The 22090-nt window shown below is 39.4% G+C and overlaps 2 protein-coding genes across 2 annotated transcripts in view; both read left to right on the top strand.

The window, feature by feature from the left end:
* Nucleotides 1-22090, top strand: part of phc2b (polyhomeotic homolog 2b) — a 233622-nt gene that overhangs the window by 128974 nt on the left and 82558 nt on the right. The window lies entirely within an intron of this gene.
* On the top strand, nt 14623-17531 carry spdef (SAM pointed domain containing ets transcription factor; the record flags this gene model as incomplete). The annotated part of the gene is made up of 5 exons (XM_083971619.1): nt 14623-15070; nt 15742-15939; nt 16122-16169; nt 16305-16439; nt 17353-17531. The coding sequence occupies 5 exons, from the start codon at nt 14623-14625 to the stop codon at nt 17529-17531; spliced, it is 1008 nt and encodes a 335-aa protein (XP_083827745.1).

Raw genomic sequence — 22090 nt, 5'->3', positions numbered from 1 at the left:
ATATATACCGGTAAATTCGCTAACACATGGGATACTTTTTTTTTTTTTTTTTTTTTTTTTTTAATCAGCTAGCTATATATGGGGGGGGGGGGGGGGGGGGAGCATTTTGAGCATATCTGAATATTGGGGGGGATGTCCCCCCCCCAATGTATATAATAATTACGGCCTTGTTGCCAACTGTGACATTTGGTGCAGATACTCCTGGCGTCCATTCTGGCCTTGATGACCCCTGTCCTCTCCAATTATCCCATCAGCAGGTCAAAGCTTTTACTATCCCAGGATTCGTTTGATGGATTGGCACAAAATGTGGTCCAGAGATTCATGGAGCACAGATGATGTGGTTTTCTTTTTGTTTTTTTGTAAAATGTCTTAATGTAGGCCTGTACTTGTGATATTGGTGACCCAGTAATGATTTCTACAGCAACAGATAATGTGGAGATAATGTTCTTGGTTTTAAGTAAAACATTCTGTGACAGGACAAATAGTGGCTGTTATTTACTGTAATGTAAATCAGTAAAGGAAGCTTGAACTTTTTACCCTTATTTTGTCTCAATGAAAAAAAAATTGCAAGAATTACCATCTTCACCACTTATTTTAATTTTAGGCATTTTACCTTTATTGAGACATGGACATGAGAGCCAGGAAGAGAAGGGATGACCTGCAGCAAAGTACCGTCGACTGGACCCGTGGCCACTGTTGGTAAGAAAAAAACCTGCGTTGTCAACCACGAGGGTTACCCACTACTCTCACCATTCATGTTTGCCATCCTAACATGCTAATTTAACACTAAACACACTAAACTACTGCAGAGGCGAATGGGGTTAAGTCATAAACATCATTATTAAATAAATAACAATGTTTGATTTTCATCAGCTAATTAATGAAGATCTAAGGTCAACAATGGTTGCTGATGGTCTCTGTTTCAGTTGCAACTGATGTCATGATGAAGGAAACTGTTATCAGGTTTCCTAGATACTGTCCAAACAGGCAGTATCAAGCAAACAGTGTCACATATCAGTGTCTCGTACGGATGAAGCGCAGATGACACACAAACATTTCCACAGAAGTGTTTGCAGTAAAAATGTACCGCCCCAATATTCAAATGGCGTCTTTGGTGATGGATCTCACATGTTTGTACAGGCCTGGAAATACACAAATTGATTTTTTATTACCCTTTTAAATGCGGGGATGAGCCTGAGTGAGGGTGCATACTGCAATACAGGTGCGTGTGTGAAGCGATGAGGCGATTGTGTAAGCGCAGAGTAACTGACTAAAATATCTGATGAAGAAGTGGCTGCTACAAGATAATGGGGGGAAAGCTTGAGGCAAACTGAAATGTTTAATTTAAAAATCAGTTCCTCTGATCCTTATCAGCCAACATTCAAATGTGTCTCTTCATGGGGGCAAGACATTGTCACATTTTATTCCTAAAAATCAACCGTTACAGATCAAATCTCAAAGATGATTGTACAAGAATGATGATACAAAAATTAAAGAGTGTGCCTGAGGGGTCAAGTCGTGCAGTCTGGAGCGAGACAGGAAGTAGACGTATGTTTTCACACACCATCTGGCTGATAGAGTTCCTACTGCCATGGTGATATCAGTGTGATTAGATTAAGGATTTTATTTGTCTGGGTGGGAAGTGCTGCAAGCTTCATAAACTAGGAGCAACGTGAGCCAAACGCTCTGTCCAGGCCTGGCCTCAAGAACTGCAAGTGCAGTGAAGGATCAGTGGAGGATTTACTCAAGTAAAAGATGAGACACACACTGTAATGAAATGAACACTGTAATGAAAACAATGCACAACAACCACAATTTGCTGATTCAAATGTGAACAAAATGGAAAATATCAGAGGAAATGACAGCAAAATGTTTAATTGAAACAGTCATTCTTTCAGTCAGATTTTAAGTCTTGAAATCAGTCCTGTTCTGTAAATTGAATAGTGATCTGACGCCATTTTCATGAAGTTGTAGATTTTAGTCATGGCATAAAAGCAAAACAAAATTAAGTTGGTCACAATACTGGCAGCAAATGTTAAAATAAAGACTAAAATCACTGGAAATGAAGGAAACTAAAATGTATTCATGTTATTGTGCAGATAGAACAGCAACAATTTATTAGACCAACAGATGATGGTCATGACTTTAAATCTATCTAAAGTAAAACAACTGAAGTTGCTCAGACATTAGAGTAGAAGTTGAACTAACCAATGTTTTACACAATAGCAATGGATCAAATGACATTCTCACTCAAGGATTAAGATTACAATCAGTCTGATCTGCAACATTACCATTTCACTTTCACCAAACATTAGGCTACTCTACCTGCTCGGACAGATGAAGTTAGTGAGTGCTGAGCCTAGTGGGGGATTTAGAAGCCAAAGAAACAGACATTTATATCAGGAGTTGGAGGAGACCAAAACAGAGCTTATAGGAGTAAATACTGGACTTACATTCATCAGGTGGGCAGAGGCATGATGACTCTGAGTGAATGTCAGTGTTGCTCTTTGTTGCCTGGCTGAGTAAACAGGCAGCTGTTTGCGAACATGTTCAGTGCAACGACTTCATGAGGTGGTTGTATTTCAGTGCATATTACTGTGTGTGCTGCTTTAACCATTTTGTGGCATGCACCTATCAAGTCCTGCTGCTGAAAGATATTTATGGCAAAAGGATTTATGTTATCAATCACAATGTGTGATCAGGTCAGTCCTGAGATCAATTGAGATACTGTTTGGGCTAAAACTGCCCCAGGCCCACAACTGCACTTTGTCTTCAACACAGCGTTTATTGTGGATCAGATCCAAATGACATCAAAAACCTGTTCTGCAAGCTTCACCCTGAGGATCCCCTCCCAAAAAAAGGTGTAAATTCTTTGTTCTGACACTTTCCGTTTTAGCTGGAGTAGAGAATAATGGGCAGTTTATTTTTATGGAAAAGAAAACATTGTGAGGTCTTTTTCTTTTGCTGCCTGAGCATGACACCTGCAAAGACAGTTAAAACCTGAAGAAAACATTTGCCTTGAGGCAGGAAATAATTCTTCCCTGCTTCCTAGCATGCTTTGAAATGCATTATTCTTTGAAGTGGACCTTTGTGTTTTGTACATTTTGTTTGTCTGTTTTTCCAGTTATTCTTCCAGTAATCAATGAACCTTCTTCTGCACAATAAGCTTTGTCTTGTGTGTTGTCAGTTTCACGCAGGATGCTATCAAAACTGCAATCTCCAGGTGGATTAGGCTGTTGGTCAAAAGGGCAGCAGAGGTATCTCTGATCAGTGCTTCTGGCATTGAATGCTTGACAGAAACAGAAACAGAAGAGATGTGTTTTCTGAACGTGTCCATTCATGTATGCTGCACCAGCCACACACCATGTACTAGTTCAGTGTTTTGCTGACACTGTCCTTTTCTTATTTGTAATGTATTCAGTGTCGCACTGTTATAATACTGTATATCACTTCTGAGAAAATCTCAGTTTAAAATGAAACAAGTACAAATTTAAACAAAAAAATAGAAGTGTCACAGGTGATGAACCAACAGAGAATTATCACTTGGTTGTGCAGCTCCCCTACCTTGCTAGACTGTGTAGCAGCTGAAGAGTCAGATATTTTTTCTCTGGTGTCGGTTAGGACCAAAATAGAGATAAAATGCGACTTAAAGCAGAAGTAAGCGGAATCTTTGTGTTAATATACTGTAATTCTTAAATAGTTATATCTTCCGACGGCAATCACTTTTAAAGAGTGTTTAGTCTGAAACACGGGTCTGTCAGTCACTCTGCTCTGCTGTAAGCCGAGGAGAAAACTTTCCTTGTATCCTACAACCTTTATCCAATGAGGAGAGAGAACGGCATAAAGGGGCGGTCCTCTCTGTGTGTGTGCAGCCAAGGGATGCGCGTGAATGTGGTGACGTAGGGACGAGGGCGGGGACTGCTAACTCCATCAGCTGACAAGAAGTTAGCCAAAACGACCGAATCGCTTACTTCTGCTTTAATATTGGAGTGACAATATCAATTCTTAAAGAAACGAATGCTATAACGGCTATTTATGTGTTGAACCTCAACTTAAAAGGTAACCAAAAAGAAAAAAACGACAATGTGCCTGCGCGAAGGTGTACACGTGTGTAAAACTCTTTTTTTCATGTTGTGCAATTGCTTCTTTGTAGGCTGTTGTGCAGTAGGACAAAAAAGAAAGAGAATAATCACCAGTATAAGGTTTAAAAGCACAAGAAACCTTTTGGATTAAAACCTGGCACAAACTCGTTTCAAGTTTGTCCCCTCTCATCTTGAGCTCCTACATTTCTTCAGTACTTCATTATCTCATACCAACTCTTGACCTCACATCTGTTAATTTTTGCACATCTGCAGGATCAGACATGCCTCTGCAGCGCTAACTGTTTTACAAGCAGAATAATGCCTTGGCACGCTGCCCAGCTGATCATGGGAAATGGACTGTAACATGATCGAATAACTGTCCTCGTGAAGATTAGCATGACAGTTAAATGCACTGTTTTCAAGAGGAAGTAAGTCGAAATTGCTGCTGCACCATTACAATGTATTTACTTACATTCAGCAAATTATTGTCATTTTTTTGTGCTGCATGAGATGCCACATATAATATTACACACAGATTCTCTCAATTTAATCAATTTTCCATGTGATTATCCCCCAAATGATCAACAGAGCTGTCATGAAGGAAGATGCACTCACTACCCTCACATTCAGATAATGTGACACTCATTTCCTGAACTACTGGCGTCTATTGACTTTGCTAAGACAGCTCAGGTGGGTCACTGCATCTGTTTACAGTAGGGACACCTGCACAATCATTACTCATATCTAGATCAGTGTCCCAATTGTGAGTTCATATTTGAATGTCACTCTGTTAGCTTCCTTTAGTGCACTGTCTTTCAACCATGAGAATCTTGTTCTGCAGCCAAAGAAAAAGGCCAAACATTGGTTGTGGAAACTGCCATGCAAATTTTGTTGATGGGCTGGATGTGGGTAAAGCCAAAAGCAAACAGACTTATTTCCTCATGGATATTTGTAATCAAACATATACTATATATATACCGTATATAATAATATATGTAGTATATGTATGATTACATATTATATTATATATTATAGCAAACACACTGAGAATAAGATGGCATTCAGTTTTAATTACAAGGCATTTCAATTGCTGGGCTTAAAATCTTTAATTTCTATGTTGCATTATTCTGTATATGAAACACACATACGCTTATGCATTTGCACACACACAGCCATGCACATTCATGTCCAATTTCATACAGAATTGTCCAATGAAAGGAGCTGGTCATCGCTCACGGTTTGATTTGGTGTGTCCACAAACACTCAGCTCCAAAGAAGTCTTGACGCAGTTTGTGCACACCCTCTCTGTATCTCACAATCAGTCCATTCACACTGCGGCGAAGCCTATCAAACTCAAAGCGCCTGTATTGGAAATGTAAGAATAGAAAACAATCCTGGAACTGAAAAAGAAAAAGAAACTTTGGGCTTTATGTGCTATCAGAGGACTGGCCATTTAGTAACTTACATGGTGAATTAAGAGTAAGATTAGAGGGGAAAGATTAGATATTTCGTCGTCTTAAAGTACTTTTATTGTTGTGGGTGACCACTGTTTTGCTAAATTCCTTTCAAAGCTTTTAAACACCTATTATTTCTATGCCACTTTGTTGAAACAGGTTTAAATTACACAAATAAGCAGTATTTTACTACAATGCATCACTTGTGCAGTTCACAAGCAGAACGACTTTGTATTTGATTCACTAGCGATACGTATCCAGAGACAATGTCTATTTCAGAGGTGAGATGTGACTGATGACAATATCTCTGTCATCATAAAAGTCGGAATTCTGACATGCTGTGATAGAAATCTTTAGGTTTCCAATTCCTGGACTTGGTATCACCCAAACAAATGAAACACAGATGCTTTTTAAGATGTTGTAGGGAAATCACTGCAAATGAAGCACACACACACAAAAAACCTTATACATATGCATGGAAAACATCAACTAGTCGTAAGAGCTCCCTTCCTCAGAAGACAATGTGATTTTACTTCATCAAATCATGTCTTTGTTTTCAGTTTGTGTTATACTGACTCTTAATGAATATCCATTGAATATGGGCTGGATTTTCCATTATAGCCGATGACAGCAGAAAAAAAATTAAAGTTGCACTGAGGTTTGAAATAGAGATTAACAAATAAATTATTTTAAAAAACAAAACAACTAAAAACAGTAACAACAACATGAGGGATACAACTACAGGGGCTCAGTAATTACTACCAGTGAAGGAAGGTAGCAGCATAGATATTCTGTCGGTATTCTGACTTGTAGATTTTTCTACACCATATTTTAGAGGGTATCATATGATTAACTACAAGGAAAGAGGCATAATTACTAGTGTGTGGACTGTAAATGTTCCCAACAGTAAAACAGTTATATTTATCTCCACCTCCATCAGCCACAATATTAAAAGCCTGGCACACCCACAGGGGTTTTGGCTCAGGACTCAGGATCAAGGCCTTCCAGACAGCAGCACTGATCATACATTAAAAAATATCAAATCATAGTAAATAAAAATGACAGTAAAATTAGACTGCAGTGGATCTTAGTTCTGCTGCTGGAATGATTATAATCCAATGAAAGTAAAAACCAAAAATAATGCAGCCTTTATGTGAGGGAGGGAGTAGAGGATAAGTTCAATTTTTTAAGTTCATCATAAAATAATTCAGATCCTTGTCAGAGTCTGAAAACACAGTTTACCACCTGAAGTGTTCCTCCTGTCTACAGTGGCCTCATTGATCTCACTTCTCAACGCAGTTATACTGTAAACAGTGGGCAACTGTGAATGTATTTTTATGCAGAATGAGGAAAAGAAATATCAAAACAGATGGGGGTCCGGTTCTCTGAGTGAAAGGTCATGATGTGGCTGTGTGTGGATGAGTTATTATTAAATGTATATGGGATTTGACTATGTATCATTAATATTTGTGTAAAGAACAAGAAATGTTAGTATAGTTAGTTAGTTAGTTAGTTAGTTAGTTAGTTAGTATACAAATATGTTAATATGTACAAATACAAACACACAATCACATTTAAGAATAAATAAAGACACAAAAAAAATACATACACAGAGCTGTGCAGGAATGTGCAAGTGGACACAGTGCAGTGGTCAAGTATAAAGACTCCAAACACAAATTGTCTAGTTGTGTATAGTCTTGGCATTTAAAATCATAGTTAAGCAATATCAGCAAAGTGTATTTGTGGTGTAAAAATAAAGGGGAAAATGATTTTATAGTCATAATATTCTATAGCCATCATTATCAAAGTGCAAGTTGTTGCTGGTTGAGTTGGAGGTAATTTCAACTACTTTATGAGCGCTCAGTTATGAACAGTGGTCACCAGAGAGACATTACAGTATACATGTGTTTGTAATAAAGTCTTACTCTAACACGATACTATAGGTTTAGAGTTTTTTATTTGCTCTACATATAGTGGAGCAAATGGGTAAATTAATGACAATGTCTAAGGAAAAGACTTACGCACATACGTAGCCACTGTGAAGCAGGAGTGGTGACGGAAAACTTTATTTTCTTATAAAGTTTTCTTTCATAGTGATAAAACACTTAACTCCCTTATCGCTTTCAATTGTCTGTCACCTAAGCTGTGAGGTCAACTAGTAGTGTTTGAGGAGGTCTGAGTTAATCTGCAAGACACATGGCACTTTAGACTCACACACACACACACGCACACACGCACACACTGGGCTGTGTGCATAAGTAAACACAACTGCCCTATAAATATAAATTGCAGTCAATGGTGCTGGAAATTCCTTTGCACTCACTCACCCAGTCACTTGCCCTGGCTCTCTCTCACTTTGTACACACCCCCAGCAGGTGCTTCCACTACAAAGTTTAGTTTGCAGTTGTGCTTTAGGCTGTGACTTTCAGGTTAATTGTAATTCTACGAAAAAGCCTGGGAGGGTCCAAGGCCTCGGGCTGGGGGCTCTGTGACAGTCGTCTGGGAGGAAACAGATTTAAGGGTGCCTTCTGTCTGCTGCACCTCTCTCCTCAGGTAACAAGCGGGCGTCCCATCTGAGGCGAGAGTTGATCGGAAACAGGACCGAAGGCTTCCTGAGCTGAACTGAACCAGAGCTGAATCGCAGCTACCGTCATCCAGTCAAACCTTCGCCTCGGGCCATCAGAGCATCACTGTCTCGGTAAGAAGATGCTGACTTATTAAATGTCTTGACTTTGTCTTAGAAAGATATACAGTATTTATTTGTATTATTGTGTCTATTCTAACAGCCCAGATATCCAGCTTGTCAATCAGTCATCAATCAGTGATGATGACAACACCATCATCTTATCTAAAGAGCATCATTGAAGGATATTTGGATATTTGGTCGGTAGAAACTGACTTTAGCTTCACTATTTAGTACCAAAAACAATACAAGACCAGTGTTAGAACAGAAATTAAGGATTTTAATTGATTAAAAAAAAGATTTTGAGATCACAAGAGTATTACAGTAAGGTGTTATATTACGTTTTGCAATGTTTTCTTTTTACTTGAGTTCGAAACAAAAGCATCTGACAATCTGGAAAAGTCTAAAAGGATGGAGAGGAGGAGAAAGGGAGATTTGGATGAAAAACTCTAATCAATTTAAATTTTCTTCGTGTTTGCCCTGTATTTTGTTTTTCTTGTTTTTGTATGTGCATTAGCTGTCACTCAGAAAGATAAAAACAAAATAATAATCCAAATGTGGTCAGATAAAGTGCAAGTGAGGGGATGTAGTTGGTTTCATGCCAAGAACTACAATGATAAGATCTGTGCAGGATAAGGTGATATATTTGACGATGACTGTAATTGAAGATGGACATTTACTATAGCAGCCAGCAACTCACGAGTCTCAATAATCTTCTTCGTGAGGGTGAGGTTTTTGTCCTCTCAATCAGTACAAGTTAATCGACATCATGACTCTGACGTGAACATAAAAAAACAGATCTGAAAAAAATATTACCTATGGTAAATCATAACAGCTGCACCGACCCATTTTCGGGTCATTTTAGGTTGTAAAGGGAGACTCAACTTTATGTTTGAAAAAATAATTCAAAAAAAAAAAAAAAAGCCAGACTCTCCCCAGAGTAATCAATACTTCATCTTCTAGACTTAGAGAGAAAGCAGCACTCTCCCCATTAAAAGCTCAAAAAATAATATACTGCAACAATATTACAAACAAAACACACCTTTATGATCAATGGTGCACATTTAATCCTTTTTGAAATAACAAGAAGTTTGAGAGTTTAAGAGTTTAGAGCAACACAAAAGCCCTTACCTTGCTTTACAAAAAAAGCTTGACTATCTTCCTTAAAAATAAGAACAGCAATAAACCTCAACTTTTTGACCTTTTACTTTTCTCACCCTAACTCAGTTCAGTGAGGTTGTATGTTTGAGAATACACATGAAAAATAACATTTGATTCAATATGTGGATACACACACATTTTCTGCAGGAGGACGTCCATAGTGTTGTGTTCACTTCACAAAAAAGTAACAAAAATAATTTTGTCAAGAAAAAAAGAGCTTGAAAGAAAAGTTCAACACTCAGCTTTACTGAGTCATACTAACGGCTTTAAAGGAGCTATTTTGCTGTTGATACATAGCCAACATGGGAATTAACAGTTGTTTGCGTATTCGTTTTTTTAAGAGCTTCATTCATCGCTGCATTCAAAGTACAAAAGGTTATAATAGCCTATGTTCCCCTGTTGGCAAAGTGACAGTGGTCTCCGAGGACAACAAAACTTGTGCGTTGATGATCCATTCGCAAACTTTTAGGTTTATAACTCAGTGGAAACACTTTTGCACACCGGTTGACAGAAAGGTGCGTCTTCGTCGGAGGAGAACAACATGGACTTAGCGAAGAAACTCCCGCACACTTTCCTCTTACTTGCAATATTTTTTATTGTTAAAAGGCCAACTTTTCAGTTGTTTAACCTTCTTCAAGGCGTCGTTATAATTCAAAAACTTCTCACTATTCTCTGACGACTAACTACTAACTCACTCTCTCTGCTGTTTTCTTCCCCCTTCGTTGGTTTATACGTATATGCGCGCGAAACTCTGAAACGTGTTCTCTGGCTGGCTGGATTTTCCATTCGGCTGCTGTACAAATATGGCGGCGCAAGATGGCGACACTCTCTAAGACCCTTGCTATATGTAGATATAAAAGAATAATTACAAGGCTAGGAAAAGCAAACAAATTTTTATTTTATAGCGATATACAAATATATTAATGGGTAGTATATTCAGATTTTGCCAATAAACTTTGCCAAATATTACACACTGGACCTTTAAGGTCCCTCTGCACAGTTGCTATTAGAAAAGTTTAGCATGCTAGCTTCAGTAGTGATAGAAACAGCAGTGCTCGGTAAGTAAAGAAATTAAGTAAAGCTTTTTCTTCTTCTATTAAGTAAACAGCTGTTCGTGAGCTGTGTAAAAACAGAAAAACTTTATAGTCAACACAAGGCCCACAGTGGGTGTGGAAAACAATTAGATTTATAGTGTGATGACTGTCGCACGCTGCTGTCAAAACTATGAATAAACTATATCACACTTTATGTTCTCTACACCGACTGTGTTTACATTCTGTCTCTTTGTGACACTCTTTGTGGTCAGTGTTGTGCAAGTTCACACCACTTGAACCACTTGATCGAAATCAATGCACATTTTCATCCAGTAACTGCTGTGTGAACATTAGGGGTTGAGTTGATAGCTAATTTTCCTCTTGGCACTTTGCACCATTGCAGAAGAAGAGCATCAGGATGAAATGTGTTTGTTGGTATGTGAGGAAGCCTGCGGCCTCCTTATCGGTGCACACAGATGTTGTGTGTCACCATATTCAGCCTTTGCAGCTGAGTGTGTTTCAGTGGGCAGCGGATTTAAGTGCTTCATTAATAACATGATTTTTCAACAAATCTGCTTCCATTGCATTCAATCTTTTGACCGTAATACAAATATTTGCTGGATCATGATCAGACATAAAACAACCAAACAGTGAGTGAGTGGCTGGGGTAGGAAATGTAATCCAATTTACATTACATTTCCCTCTGCTGTGTCCCTGGTTATTGACATTTTTGTGAAGTAACTTTAAAAAACTCCTATTAGAAAACCTGCTCTTTCTAATCTTCTCACAATCAGCAGTTTAGCTCCAGCTGCACCAGCACATGCCTTAGGCTCCATATCTTCACTATCTCTGCGATTGCTCTCCAGCAACCAGGTAACAGGTATTATTTTATTTTTCCATCTGGACCGACCCAATCTTCAGGTCCAATCTCAGCTGTACGAAGTTTATCGGCAAATACCACTCTCTGTCAAAATTAATTAGAACCAACAGCAAAAATATTTTTAGCGTTTCCACAGATATTGGCCTTATGCCACTGCACCTGACTAACGGTAGAAATGAATCATCCAGTGCCCCAGTACTCCTTGGCAGGTTTTACAACCTGCCAAGGGGAAATAAAGAATATAATGAAACATAAAGAACACAGAGATAAAACAATGAATCCACCTGTATTTGCACTTCATAAAATTGGCAAATTAACTAAAAAATAAACAACTGATTCACCTAAACCTATTTTATAATGTGAAAAAAAGCACCTGCACATGTCAGTGCTGCCATAAAATAACACCTGATTCTCTTTCTCCACCCGGCAGGCATTATCCCCAGTAATAGTCACAGTTAGAAAGTTGCTCCACGCATCATTGTTTTTGGAACAATGACTTCCTTAGCTGATCTAAGTTTCCCATGAGAAACAATAACAAGGAAAGAAATTCTCCCTTTAATGCTCACATGGCAAATAGTCACGCCTTTAACTCCAGACTCAAACAACACAGACTCCTTCTCTCTTTGTGATGAGCATAGCCCTTCAAACATTTTGCTCAGTTTTAGACAGATGTTGGAAAAATCTTCTTTACATGTGACATTTTCCTTTTTTCAGCTTTTTCCTTCAGGTTAAACACACATTTTCTACAGCTCAACACTTTTGGTTGTTTTAATCACTACTCATTAACTTCAACCTAAACACTTGGCCGACTTCTGTCACAAAACTGTGTCAGCAACAGTGATGAATGAGGCAACAGGTTAATTTAAAGCTAGATTGGACGTTTTGGTCTGAAACTTATACGACTTTTATTTGAACAAAAGGTTCTGAGGCGAGGACGTTTAGTGGCAACTCAGGCATCTCTTTGACTTAAGGTCATAGTTCATTAAATTGATTTAGACTTTTTGCAGCAAAAACACTCACACATAAACAAAAAAAGATGTTACCACAGCTTCAGTCAATAATAATATCACCATATTCGTGTTATATGAGACCAAGCATGTAGAGGAGATGGTTCCCAGTGTGGATGCCTGCAGTCCTGGGTCCTTTTCCTCCGGTGTCAAAGGCTGACTTTGCTGAGCAAATGGAGCAAGCTCTAATGCTCCTGAAATGAATATCAGCGACTTGACCAAACTCATTTAGAGATCAGTCAGGGTCTTAATCCCTCTCTCCGGGGGTGTGTGTTTGTGTCTTTTTCTTGTGCCCCCTCTTCCTTTTGGAAGAAGGTAATATGGCTAAATTTGCTTTGCTAATGGGCTTAGTGCAAGCTGTTACAGAGCAGAGTTAACACGCAGCAGCCAGGCTGGGATACCAGTGGCTTTTAATCTGACTCCTGATGGAGAGAAAGGGAGGGTGGGTTATAGTTTACGAGAAATTTGGAGATAAAAGGAAAAGCGGAGAGGTTTTACAGTGGGGGGTTGAGGACCAAAGTCTAAAGAGGAGGAATCTTTTTCTGAGGGGGGCAGGGAAGATCACTTCATTTATCATCGGCGAAGTTTGGTTCAACAGTTGTTTACCGCCTTACAATGAATGAAATAGAAGAAAACATATTAGGGGCTTGTGCTCTTACATCAAAAATGCAAAAGTTTATTCCATGAGTAAAAGTTTATTTTTCTGTCAAATTATCCTACCACCTTTTGGAGCTGGAATAAATACACTGATCAGGCATCATGACCACTGACAGATGAAGTGAATAACACTGAAAAACACTTCATCATGGCACCTGTTAGTGGGAAGGATATATTAGGCAGCAAGTGAACATTTTGTGGATTTGAGCCAGTTTGACGAGGGCCAAACTGTGATGGCTAGACGACCTGTGGGCTGTTCCCGGTCTGCAGTGGTCAGGATCTATCAAACGTGGTCCAAGGAAGGAAGAGTGGTGAACCGGCCACTGGCTCATTGATACACTTGGGGAGCGAAACCTGGCCCGTATGGTCCGATCCAACAGACCAGCTGCTGTTCAAATGGCTGAAGACGTTGTTCATGCTGGTTCTGATCGAAAGGTGTCAGAATACACAGTGCAGTTTGTTGTGTATGTGGCAGCAAAAGGGGGACCAATACAATCTTACTCATAATGTTATGTTACATAATGTTGTGCCTGATTGGTGTACACTGTAGCCTGTTCTCATTTGTCAGCACTGTACGCACTTTTTTGTTAGAATAAGATTCAATGTCCCTTTGATTAATATGACACTGGCAGATGGGTGTAGTCACTCATGGACGAATTTTATGAGTCTCTAATTTCTTTCTGTCTTGACAAACAAAGTCGTGACTCTCCTTGAACATGTGCTGTGTGGGAGCACACTTCCTTTACGGTGGCATCCTCTACAACCACTGATAACCTGGTGTGTGCGTGAGTGTGTGTGTGTGTGTTTGACGGCAGTGTGCCTTCCCATATGCCAGCTGTGGCAGACGCACATTATGCGTGCCATATGCGAATTCACCCTGAGATTATAACACTTGTGCCACAGCTGACGTCCATAAATGAAAACTTATGATGGCAATTTCCTGTGATGAAAAATCTGCTGCACTTATCTGTCCACTCCTCATCAAACAGACACTTTTTTCCTTCCTCTGTCTTTTTTTTTTTTTTTTTTTTTGCACCAACTCCTCTCCACATTATCTAACTTCCACTTGATTAAAATCTCCAGCTGACAGTGGAGACATAGGGCTGCAGAGACGGCACCTTGAAAGCCGAGGCAGGCGGCAGAGCTGCTTCAGGTCTCAATACGAGTCACCTACCCCCAAGACATCAGCCATTCTGGGCCACTGACCCACAAATAAGAGACTCAGTCAAATCCATTTTGCCCCATGCCTGTCAGCGCTGTGTGTGTTTTAACTCTGTTGAGAGTCACTTTCCTGGTATCTCCATTAGTCTTGGGGTTCTTATAGAGCAACAACAGCCTGGTCTCACCAGAGTTCAGCTCATAACACATGAGGAGAAGGAGTTCTTGCTTGCAGCTGCTCTGATGGAGCCAAAACTAATGCTGGTTTAGCTGCTGTAGAACTGTAAGAAAGGATCTGTGGGTAAAGGTATCATCTTTTTGTCTTATGTCATGGAATAATTTGAACCCAAGACATGTTGAACTTTATCACTATGAGGTTTTGTTGAATGTTGTTCACTGTTACAGAATTTTGAATAATTCAACTATATTTCAACTAACATTTTACGATGTCGAAAGGTGAGAAAAAGCCTCATGATGCTTGTGTTCTTTGTTTTCAGGTGCCAGTTATGTCAAACTCAGTGGGCAGTTTATCAGAGGACACAGTGTACGGGTCCCGGCTTGGGATGACAGAGGACTCCCTCTCCATTTTGGAGCGAAACAGAGGCTCTGCAGAGCCTTGGGACATGGAGGAGACCAAGCCAAACGTAGAAGCTCTGGAGCGTGGCGTGCCGGGCCTCTACCTCTCCTGCTTCGACATGCTTCTCACCGAGGACGCAACGTGGCTCGTGAAAGTTTCAGAGGCCTCCCCGACACTGGCCGTACCCATGACCCACCACATGGGCCCCCGGGAAGAACCGGAGCAGTGTCCCGTCATCGACAGCCAGGAGCAGGGACTCTCTCCGGGGCTGGAGGGCCAGGAGGAGGAGCGCTCTCTGGAGCAGGTGCAGAGCATGGTGGTGGGAGAAGTGCTGAAGGACATTGAGACAGCCTGCAAACTGCTCAACATCACCCCAGGTAGGCTGCCGTCCAACACACCTGCTACTGCAGTTTGTCATCCACAAGCTGGGTGTTACAGTGTCCAGACGTATAACTGACAAAGAAACAAAATCTTTAAAACAAACAAGACATTTTTCTTGACCCCGAAAGTGTTGCCCGTTATTTGCAGATATAGGAATATTGATTCACAGATGCTTAAGCTGCTGGTGGTGCTTACTCCCAAAATCAACAGATATTTGTGTGGACAGTAGAGGCTAGATGACAGATCTCTTAAATCATGTCCTTTACTGACGCAGAGCTGTGTTTGCCTGCTCCAGGATATGTTTAATCCTGACCTTTGCATGAGGTTTCTTGGGTTGTGACAGTGATGGTTCTTTCCTGCCAGTAGACGTGTACACAGTCTTAAGGGCGAGGTCTCTTATGCGCACAAAGCAAACACAGGAAGCATTATGAATTGTTCTGGCTGTCATAAACCAATACTACCCCCAGTCATCTGTTCTGCTGTTTAGTAGTGTGCTGCCATAAAAACATGACCACCGTGTGTGTTAAGTACCAGAACTAAACCTATTAAACTGGGAATTCAACCGATTGACTCAATATGACAATAGGCCTAAATTGGCTAATTTATTGCAGTGGCAGATGGGAATTTTCTCACCGCTTCCATATCTCTTTTTTTCCCCCTTCTCTAGACCCTATAGAGTGGAACACAGGAAATGTGCAGAAATGGCTGCTGTGGACTGAACATCTATACAGGTTGCCCCATGCAGGAAAGTCCTTCCAGGAGCTGACAGGAAAGGACCTTTGTGCCATGAGCGAGGAGGAGTTTCGCCAGCGCTCGCCGCAGTGTGGAGACATGCTGCACGCACACCTGGACATATGGAAGTCAGGTAAGGGGGGGCGGTTATTTATTTAAGTTCATCATAGACCGCAGCACCTCCCACACGTTGCCTAATGTTTAGCTTTCTATCTCAGTATTTACATACTGTTGAAGTGGGTGTGAGAAGTATACATTAATTACTTATATAGAATAAACTTGTTCTCTGATTAAATATTTACCTTTGACTTCCAGCTGCCTGGATGAAGGAGAGGTGTTCAGCTGTAGATACCAAAAGCACTGGTAAGGTTGTTTTTCAAACTACGATAAATAATGGTGCAGAATCAAGATTTTGCTTCTTTTTTTTAATCAGTTTTTTATAGACAAATCACAACACAAGTGACCTTCACGACCACATGTTGTTGTTTTGTTGCACAGGCAGCGAGGAGCTTTGGTCTGAGGCAGATTCGTCCTGTTCAGGTCAGCCGATTCATCTGTGGCAGTTCCTCAGAGAGCTCCTGCTCAAACCACACAGCTATGGACGATGCATTCGCTGGCTCAACAAAGAAAAAGGTAAAAAAAAAAAGTTTCCCTGTTACATGTTCACATGCAGATCTACCCATTTTAAGCTCTTTCAAACATCCACTGATCTTTATTCTTTTATTATTCTCAAGGAAATGCAATGAAAAGTAAAAACAGCATAGACACTTGAATTAAAGAAAATAGTTTTTTCCCGCATCGTCTAAAAATTCAGAACATACACTTAAGATAAAACTGTGGAATCACTGTTGCTGACTTCTCCTCTGCTTTTATTTGCATGCGGTTGTGACTGATCTATCACAATAACAATGTATAAAATATCAGTGTGATAATGATCACTCATAGTGACGAACCTAAAAAGTATTTCCCCAGATTTATGGCAGGTTTTAATTCAGTGTTTTAACTTTAACTTTCAGGCCCTAAATTTACTGCGTGCAGCTCCACACAGCCCCACCTCTTTGCCCATTTTTGGATTAATCAGGCGATAGGTCAGACATGATTGTCAATGACGCAGCCCAGTATTCAAAGAGTTTCTAACCAACCTAAGAAACCTAATAGGTGACGTCATCAGAACACAAACAGAGAAAAAAGACAATGTATGTGTGACAGAGGTGAAGTGTGCCAGGTGGCCAGAAACAAGACTTCAAATTGGTTTTATGTAACTGTAGGACATGGAATTAAGCAGCAAGTTCACCACATCAACCCACACTGCTTCAAATTAAAAAAGAAAAAGACAATCCCATATTGTGGTGTGTTTATAGTATAGTATAGTATAGTAGCAATTAGTTTAAAATGATAGATGAAAAATACTTTGCACAGAAGTGGTTAACTAATTACCAAGTGACTCTCTTTAGAAGCAGGCATGAACTGTCAGCATTTTGTCTTCTATAGGCTACGTTTTGTTTTCTGTTGTAACAAATGTCAAATTTCCTGTCACTCCCACCAGGTATTTTTAAAATTGAAGACTCAGCTCACGTAGCGAGACTGTGGGGACTCCGAAAAAACCGACCTGCCATGAACTATGACAAACTGAGCCGCTCCATACGTCAGTACTACAAGAAGGGCATCATCCGCAAGCCTGACGTGTCTCAGAGACTGGTGTATCAGTTCGTTCACCCAGTATGAGATTGCAGCAGAAGGAGGAGGACGGGACGGAAACTTACAAAATCAAAAGGACACGCTATCTCACCCTGCACTTGAACACCTAAACCTGAGAAGAAAAGGTGACAGAGAACACGTGCACTGACCAACCCCAATGGTACACACTTCCACTGCCAACACCAAAGTAACAGCTGGCAGCTGCTGTATGAAGTTCTTATCTGTGCATGGGCTGAGAGGAAGAGGCAAAAACAATGTGGCTGCTGAGGCTTTTTCCTTCTGCACGATCACACAACCAGAAAATAAATAAATAAATAAATGAACTGCCTTTTTTCACTTGCATGATCTGCCTGTATATTTTTCCATAATGTGATTCTCAATTATCATTCACTTACAATACGACAAACACATAGAACTGATAACATATAGACCTCTTAATGCAAGGTTCATGAAAATGCCTATCGCCCACAGCTACATTTGCTTTGTCTTTTCCTGTCGCTCATCTTGACATGGTCTCTGTTTAAATTAGAGCCAGTTTTTCTGCCTCAGTTGAACCTGTGGTTGGGATTGTTTAGTTTCTTCTTTTGGGTTTGGCCCTGGTTGTTATACACACAATCAGTGAGTCAGCTCCCCTAACCCATTATTACCCAACCATTAATTCTTATTCAGAGGTGAAAACCTGTGGAGGACCTTTGAAGCTCTGCTGTGACTGTTTGTAATGCCACTTATATGTCTTTTTTCACTGCTGATGAGCCCTACGTTAAGGTTTCAACTCTGGTATATATTGCTGTATTTTACTTTTTTTTGTTGGATGTTTTTTGTGAAGACCCAAAGTGTTTGAAATAAAATAAAGTGAAACATATGCAGACAAAATATATCACATAACTGATCCAGTAAGGTTTCTGCCATCCAAGCAGCTCTGTGAACAGCAGCATTAGTCAGTCAGACCGTTTGGTTTGATATTTCAGTGAAATTTGGTCCAAACGCTCAGGTTTAATAGCAATAACTTTCATGTTGCAACATGTAGTCAATATCTAAATTTGTCATGTTTGTGACACTCCTATCAGCCTCATGTTCAGCAAACGGTCATTTATGCTAACACACTAATAATGTGATGTCATTGTACCTCATAGTTTCCCAGAGGCTTCTCCTGGGCTGTATGCCATGGGCTCCTTCTGTTGTGATAGCGCAGCCTTATACAGTACACATGCACAGACGTGTTAGAAAACTACACTGGTGCTGTACCCAAGTAAGAGGGAGTCCCAACCAGTAAACAAGGGGGTTAAGTTAATTTAAAGAAAAGGCTGCTGTATGTGTTCACTTTAGGCTGGTTGTCAAAAAACCCTACAACTTGTCAAGACCCAGTTCCTGCTTCTCCTGTGGGTCTCGAAGCTACAGCGTTAGAGGCCTGTGTTTCTAACTGTGTGTAATTAACAATGACTTTGGCACTTTTTGGAGTTTTTAATTTGTACAGTCTGTTTTTATCCACTATTTTGATAAGACATTGTCATTGCAAAAAGTCTTGACACAAGAATAATTTAAAAACTTTATTTTGACAGAAGACAGGATGAAAACATTTGATTTCAAAACGTATCCTATTGAATTATTTTACAATTGCATAGTTTTGATCTAAATGTATTCTTTGAGTTTATTTATTTGATTTCACATACTTTGGGTTTTCACATTTTCAACTCGTAGTGCTTCCTATTTCCTCCTGGAGATACTGCCTAAATGTCTGCCTGAGCAAGGATATGATGGCCAAACTTCAAACAGGGCTCAATAAACTATTTTTGAAAAGCAAACTGAGGCTCAGTCATCATCATGCAATTAATATAATTGATAGTTTTTCTTATATCTCACCACAAACTGTTATTTCTTATAGTCCAACTGGTTTTAAGATTTGTCATAATCGCTCTTTCTCTCAAGTGAGCCGGAGGGTGAATATCTGCCAAGTGTTGGCTTGATTGAACTGTAATTCTGTCGTTTAGTCTTACACTACTCTTCAAGTTTTAGATCTCACTTGTTTTGAAAAGTTCAAATGGAGATATAACATCAGCCTTGAGGTAATCGGGATATAGCTCTTTGATATCTATACGTTCGCTATTTTAGTCGTTAACACAGTTGACAGTTGATGTGTAAAGCTTCAAAGAATTGAAGCAATTTACTTCTGCAGTTATAAGGAGTAGGGAATTTGCTCCAGCAACCCTGCACACACATCCTAATGAAACCTATATTTCATTTTCATTTCTTCACAATGTCTTAATCCCTTTCCCCCTGTGGTGTCCTGTCTGCATCAGAATTATCATCCATTTTTAAAAAAAAGTTTCTTTTGAAAAATCATGCACTGTCTTGAATTATATAACACTTCACAGATGTTGCTTTAATTAAAATCTTCTGACTAGTAATGCAGTTTAACTTTAGCCGAATAAACGAATGAATCCTGTCCCCAAATATCACAGCAGAGACGGACACTTTTGCAATTTGGTCCTGAGAGACGTACTGTACATTTTAGGGTGTAGGAATGTAGGAATGTAATTACACACTCTTCAAGCCATTTAAAAGGCAAAATCAATGAAAACATTTATATCTACACACTGATTTCATGCCTCAAAGCTTATTAAAAAGGACCATAAGTTAAAGAATTAATGTAGTGGTGAGTCATTTATAATAGCTGACACCAAGACATCCTAGTGTCTGTGTGTTTGGCCCATTTTCAATTGGAACTGAAAAATAACGCCACCCAACCATAAAACGTACGGTACCCAGGAAAGTAAATAGCAGCTTTGTTTTTTTAGGATTGACTTTCCGTGTAGTTCATGTGAGGGTTGCCCAGGAAAGGATAAACCTCAAGAGGCACCTCCACACAGATAACAACCACAAATTTGATTATCTCATTTTGGCTGAGAGCCATTCAGTTACTACAACCACAATGAAATGGCATGCAACCTTTTAATATGTGCAGGTTTGAAGTGTCCCATGGCACTGTGGGAATTTTGCTGGTGTGTGGATGAGGTTCATTAACTGGCAGCAGGTGTGTTGATTGAACTGGCTGATACTGAGGGATAGTGTTTGTTTTTTTGGGAATCTGCCTCTTGATCTGATGATTAATGTGACACATCTCCTCACAAAGAGCCTCATAAACTGCTGAATGTGGTTAGTGCTGACCTCTAGTGCCAGAAAATGTAATCAGGTTTTGAGTTACACCCAGGAGGCCTCAGCATTTACCTCAATGTCACTCTTTGTCACTCTATATGAGAAACAAATACATGGATTCATTCAAGCGTCATGCTAATTTATTTTGGCATTTTAATTAAATGCTACTTTATAGTCCTACGGTCCAGAGGAACTAACTGACAGCTAGAGCTACTAATTCAACTAAATCTACAGATTTTAAATATAATCTTATAAAAGAAACTGTATCACCAGAGATAGGCCTACACCAAAACTTTCTGTCTGTCTTTAATAACTTGCTAAGATGAAGTCGTGCTTTCAGATGATAAGTTCCTTGAGGCCTGTTTAAAATTCAAAAATGATTTAAAGCAATGACAAATGGCAAAAAAGGGTTGTTCACAGCATATAAAGAAGCTAGATCTCAAGCAACTGCAAGAAATAACTCAGTTTCACCAATTCAATAATGCATGATGGAGTAGACTTTGTTTATTTTAACTTTGGATACTTTCAATTAATTTCACACCCAAGTGTGTAATTTTAAATGTATTTGTAATGTATTAGTATTATTGTGGTATGGATACTTATGTGAGTATTCTCCCAGCCCTCGACAATGCTCAGAAAGGTGTCCTTAAATACATTATTATTCAAATACTAAAGAAGTTGCCACATTCTGATCTTTGTTGGTGTTGTTTAAATGTGATGTGGCAGAAAGAGGGAGTGTCATCTCATTGTTTTCTTTTTTTTCAACCATTTTTTGTGTAAAACCTGTGAATTTAATATGAATTCTAATTTTAAATGTAAGTACCTACCAGCATAAAAGTCGAATTGAATACAATACAACAATAATAACACCCCGTAAACATAAATGCATTGCTAACAATAATAAAATACTGTAATATTTAATAATGAAACGTTCCTGAGTACTTAAAGTACACCTTGCTCACTTTCACTTCGTTTCAGTTAAATACCACTGTCACTGCAGGACTTGAATTTGTAAAGGTAAATTGTTTTGGGGTTTTATTTTAGTGTGACTCGACATCTTTTAATTCACTACACATTTTCATCTCTGGTTCACAGATGCTCATGTGTACCTCAGAGTTTTCTGATGACATCTTTTATTTTTGCTTCAATGCAGATGAACAGGCACTACAGTTTGGAAATTACAGCACTATGCTAAAAAAGAGAAAGCCCTCTAGTCCTCTAAAAAGTTCTCCTTCAACACCGCAGATCAATGTTTCCAGCATGAGCATAAGGACAGAAAAGAAAAAAGGAGCATTTGAGCACATTTTTCAAAAAATATGATTTAGTGTATCACAGTTGTTTCACAGTGGAAGCTGCAGTTGTGGTTTTACATGTCCGTTTTTACCTGCTTTTACAGTACTCTTGTAAACAGTCCCATTCTCTTTGAAATACAG

This window comes from Trachurus trachurus, assembly GCF_905171665.1.
Source record: "Trachurus trachurus genome assembly, chromosome: 5".
NCBI lineage: Eukaryota > Metazoa > Chordata > Actinopteri > Carangiformes > Carangidae > Trachurus > Trachurus trachurus.
The sequence above is the reverse complement of the archived record's forward strand: the minus strand, read 5'-3'. Positions and strand labels throughout refer to the sequence as shown.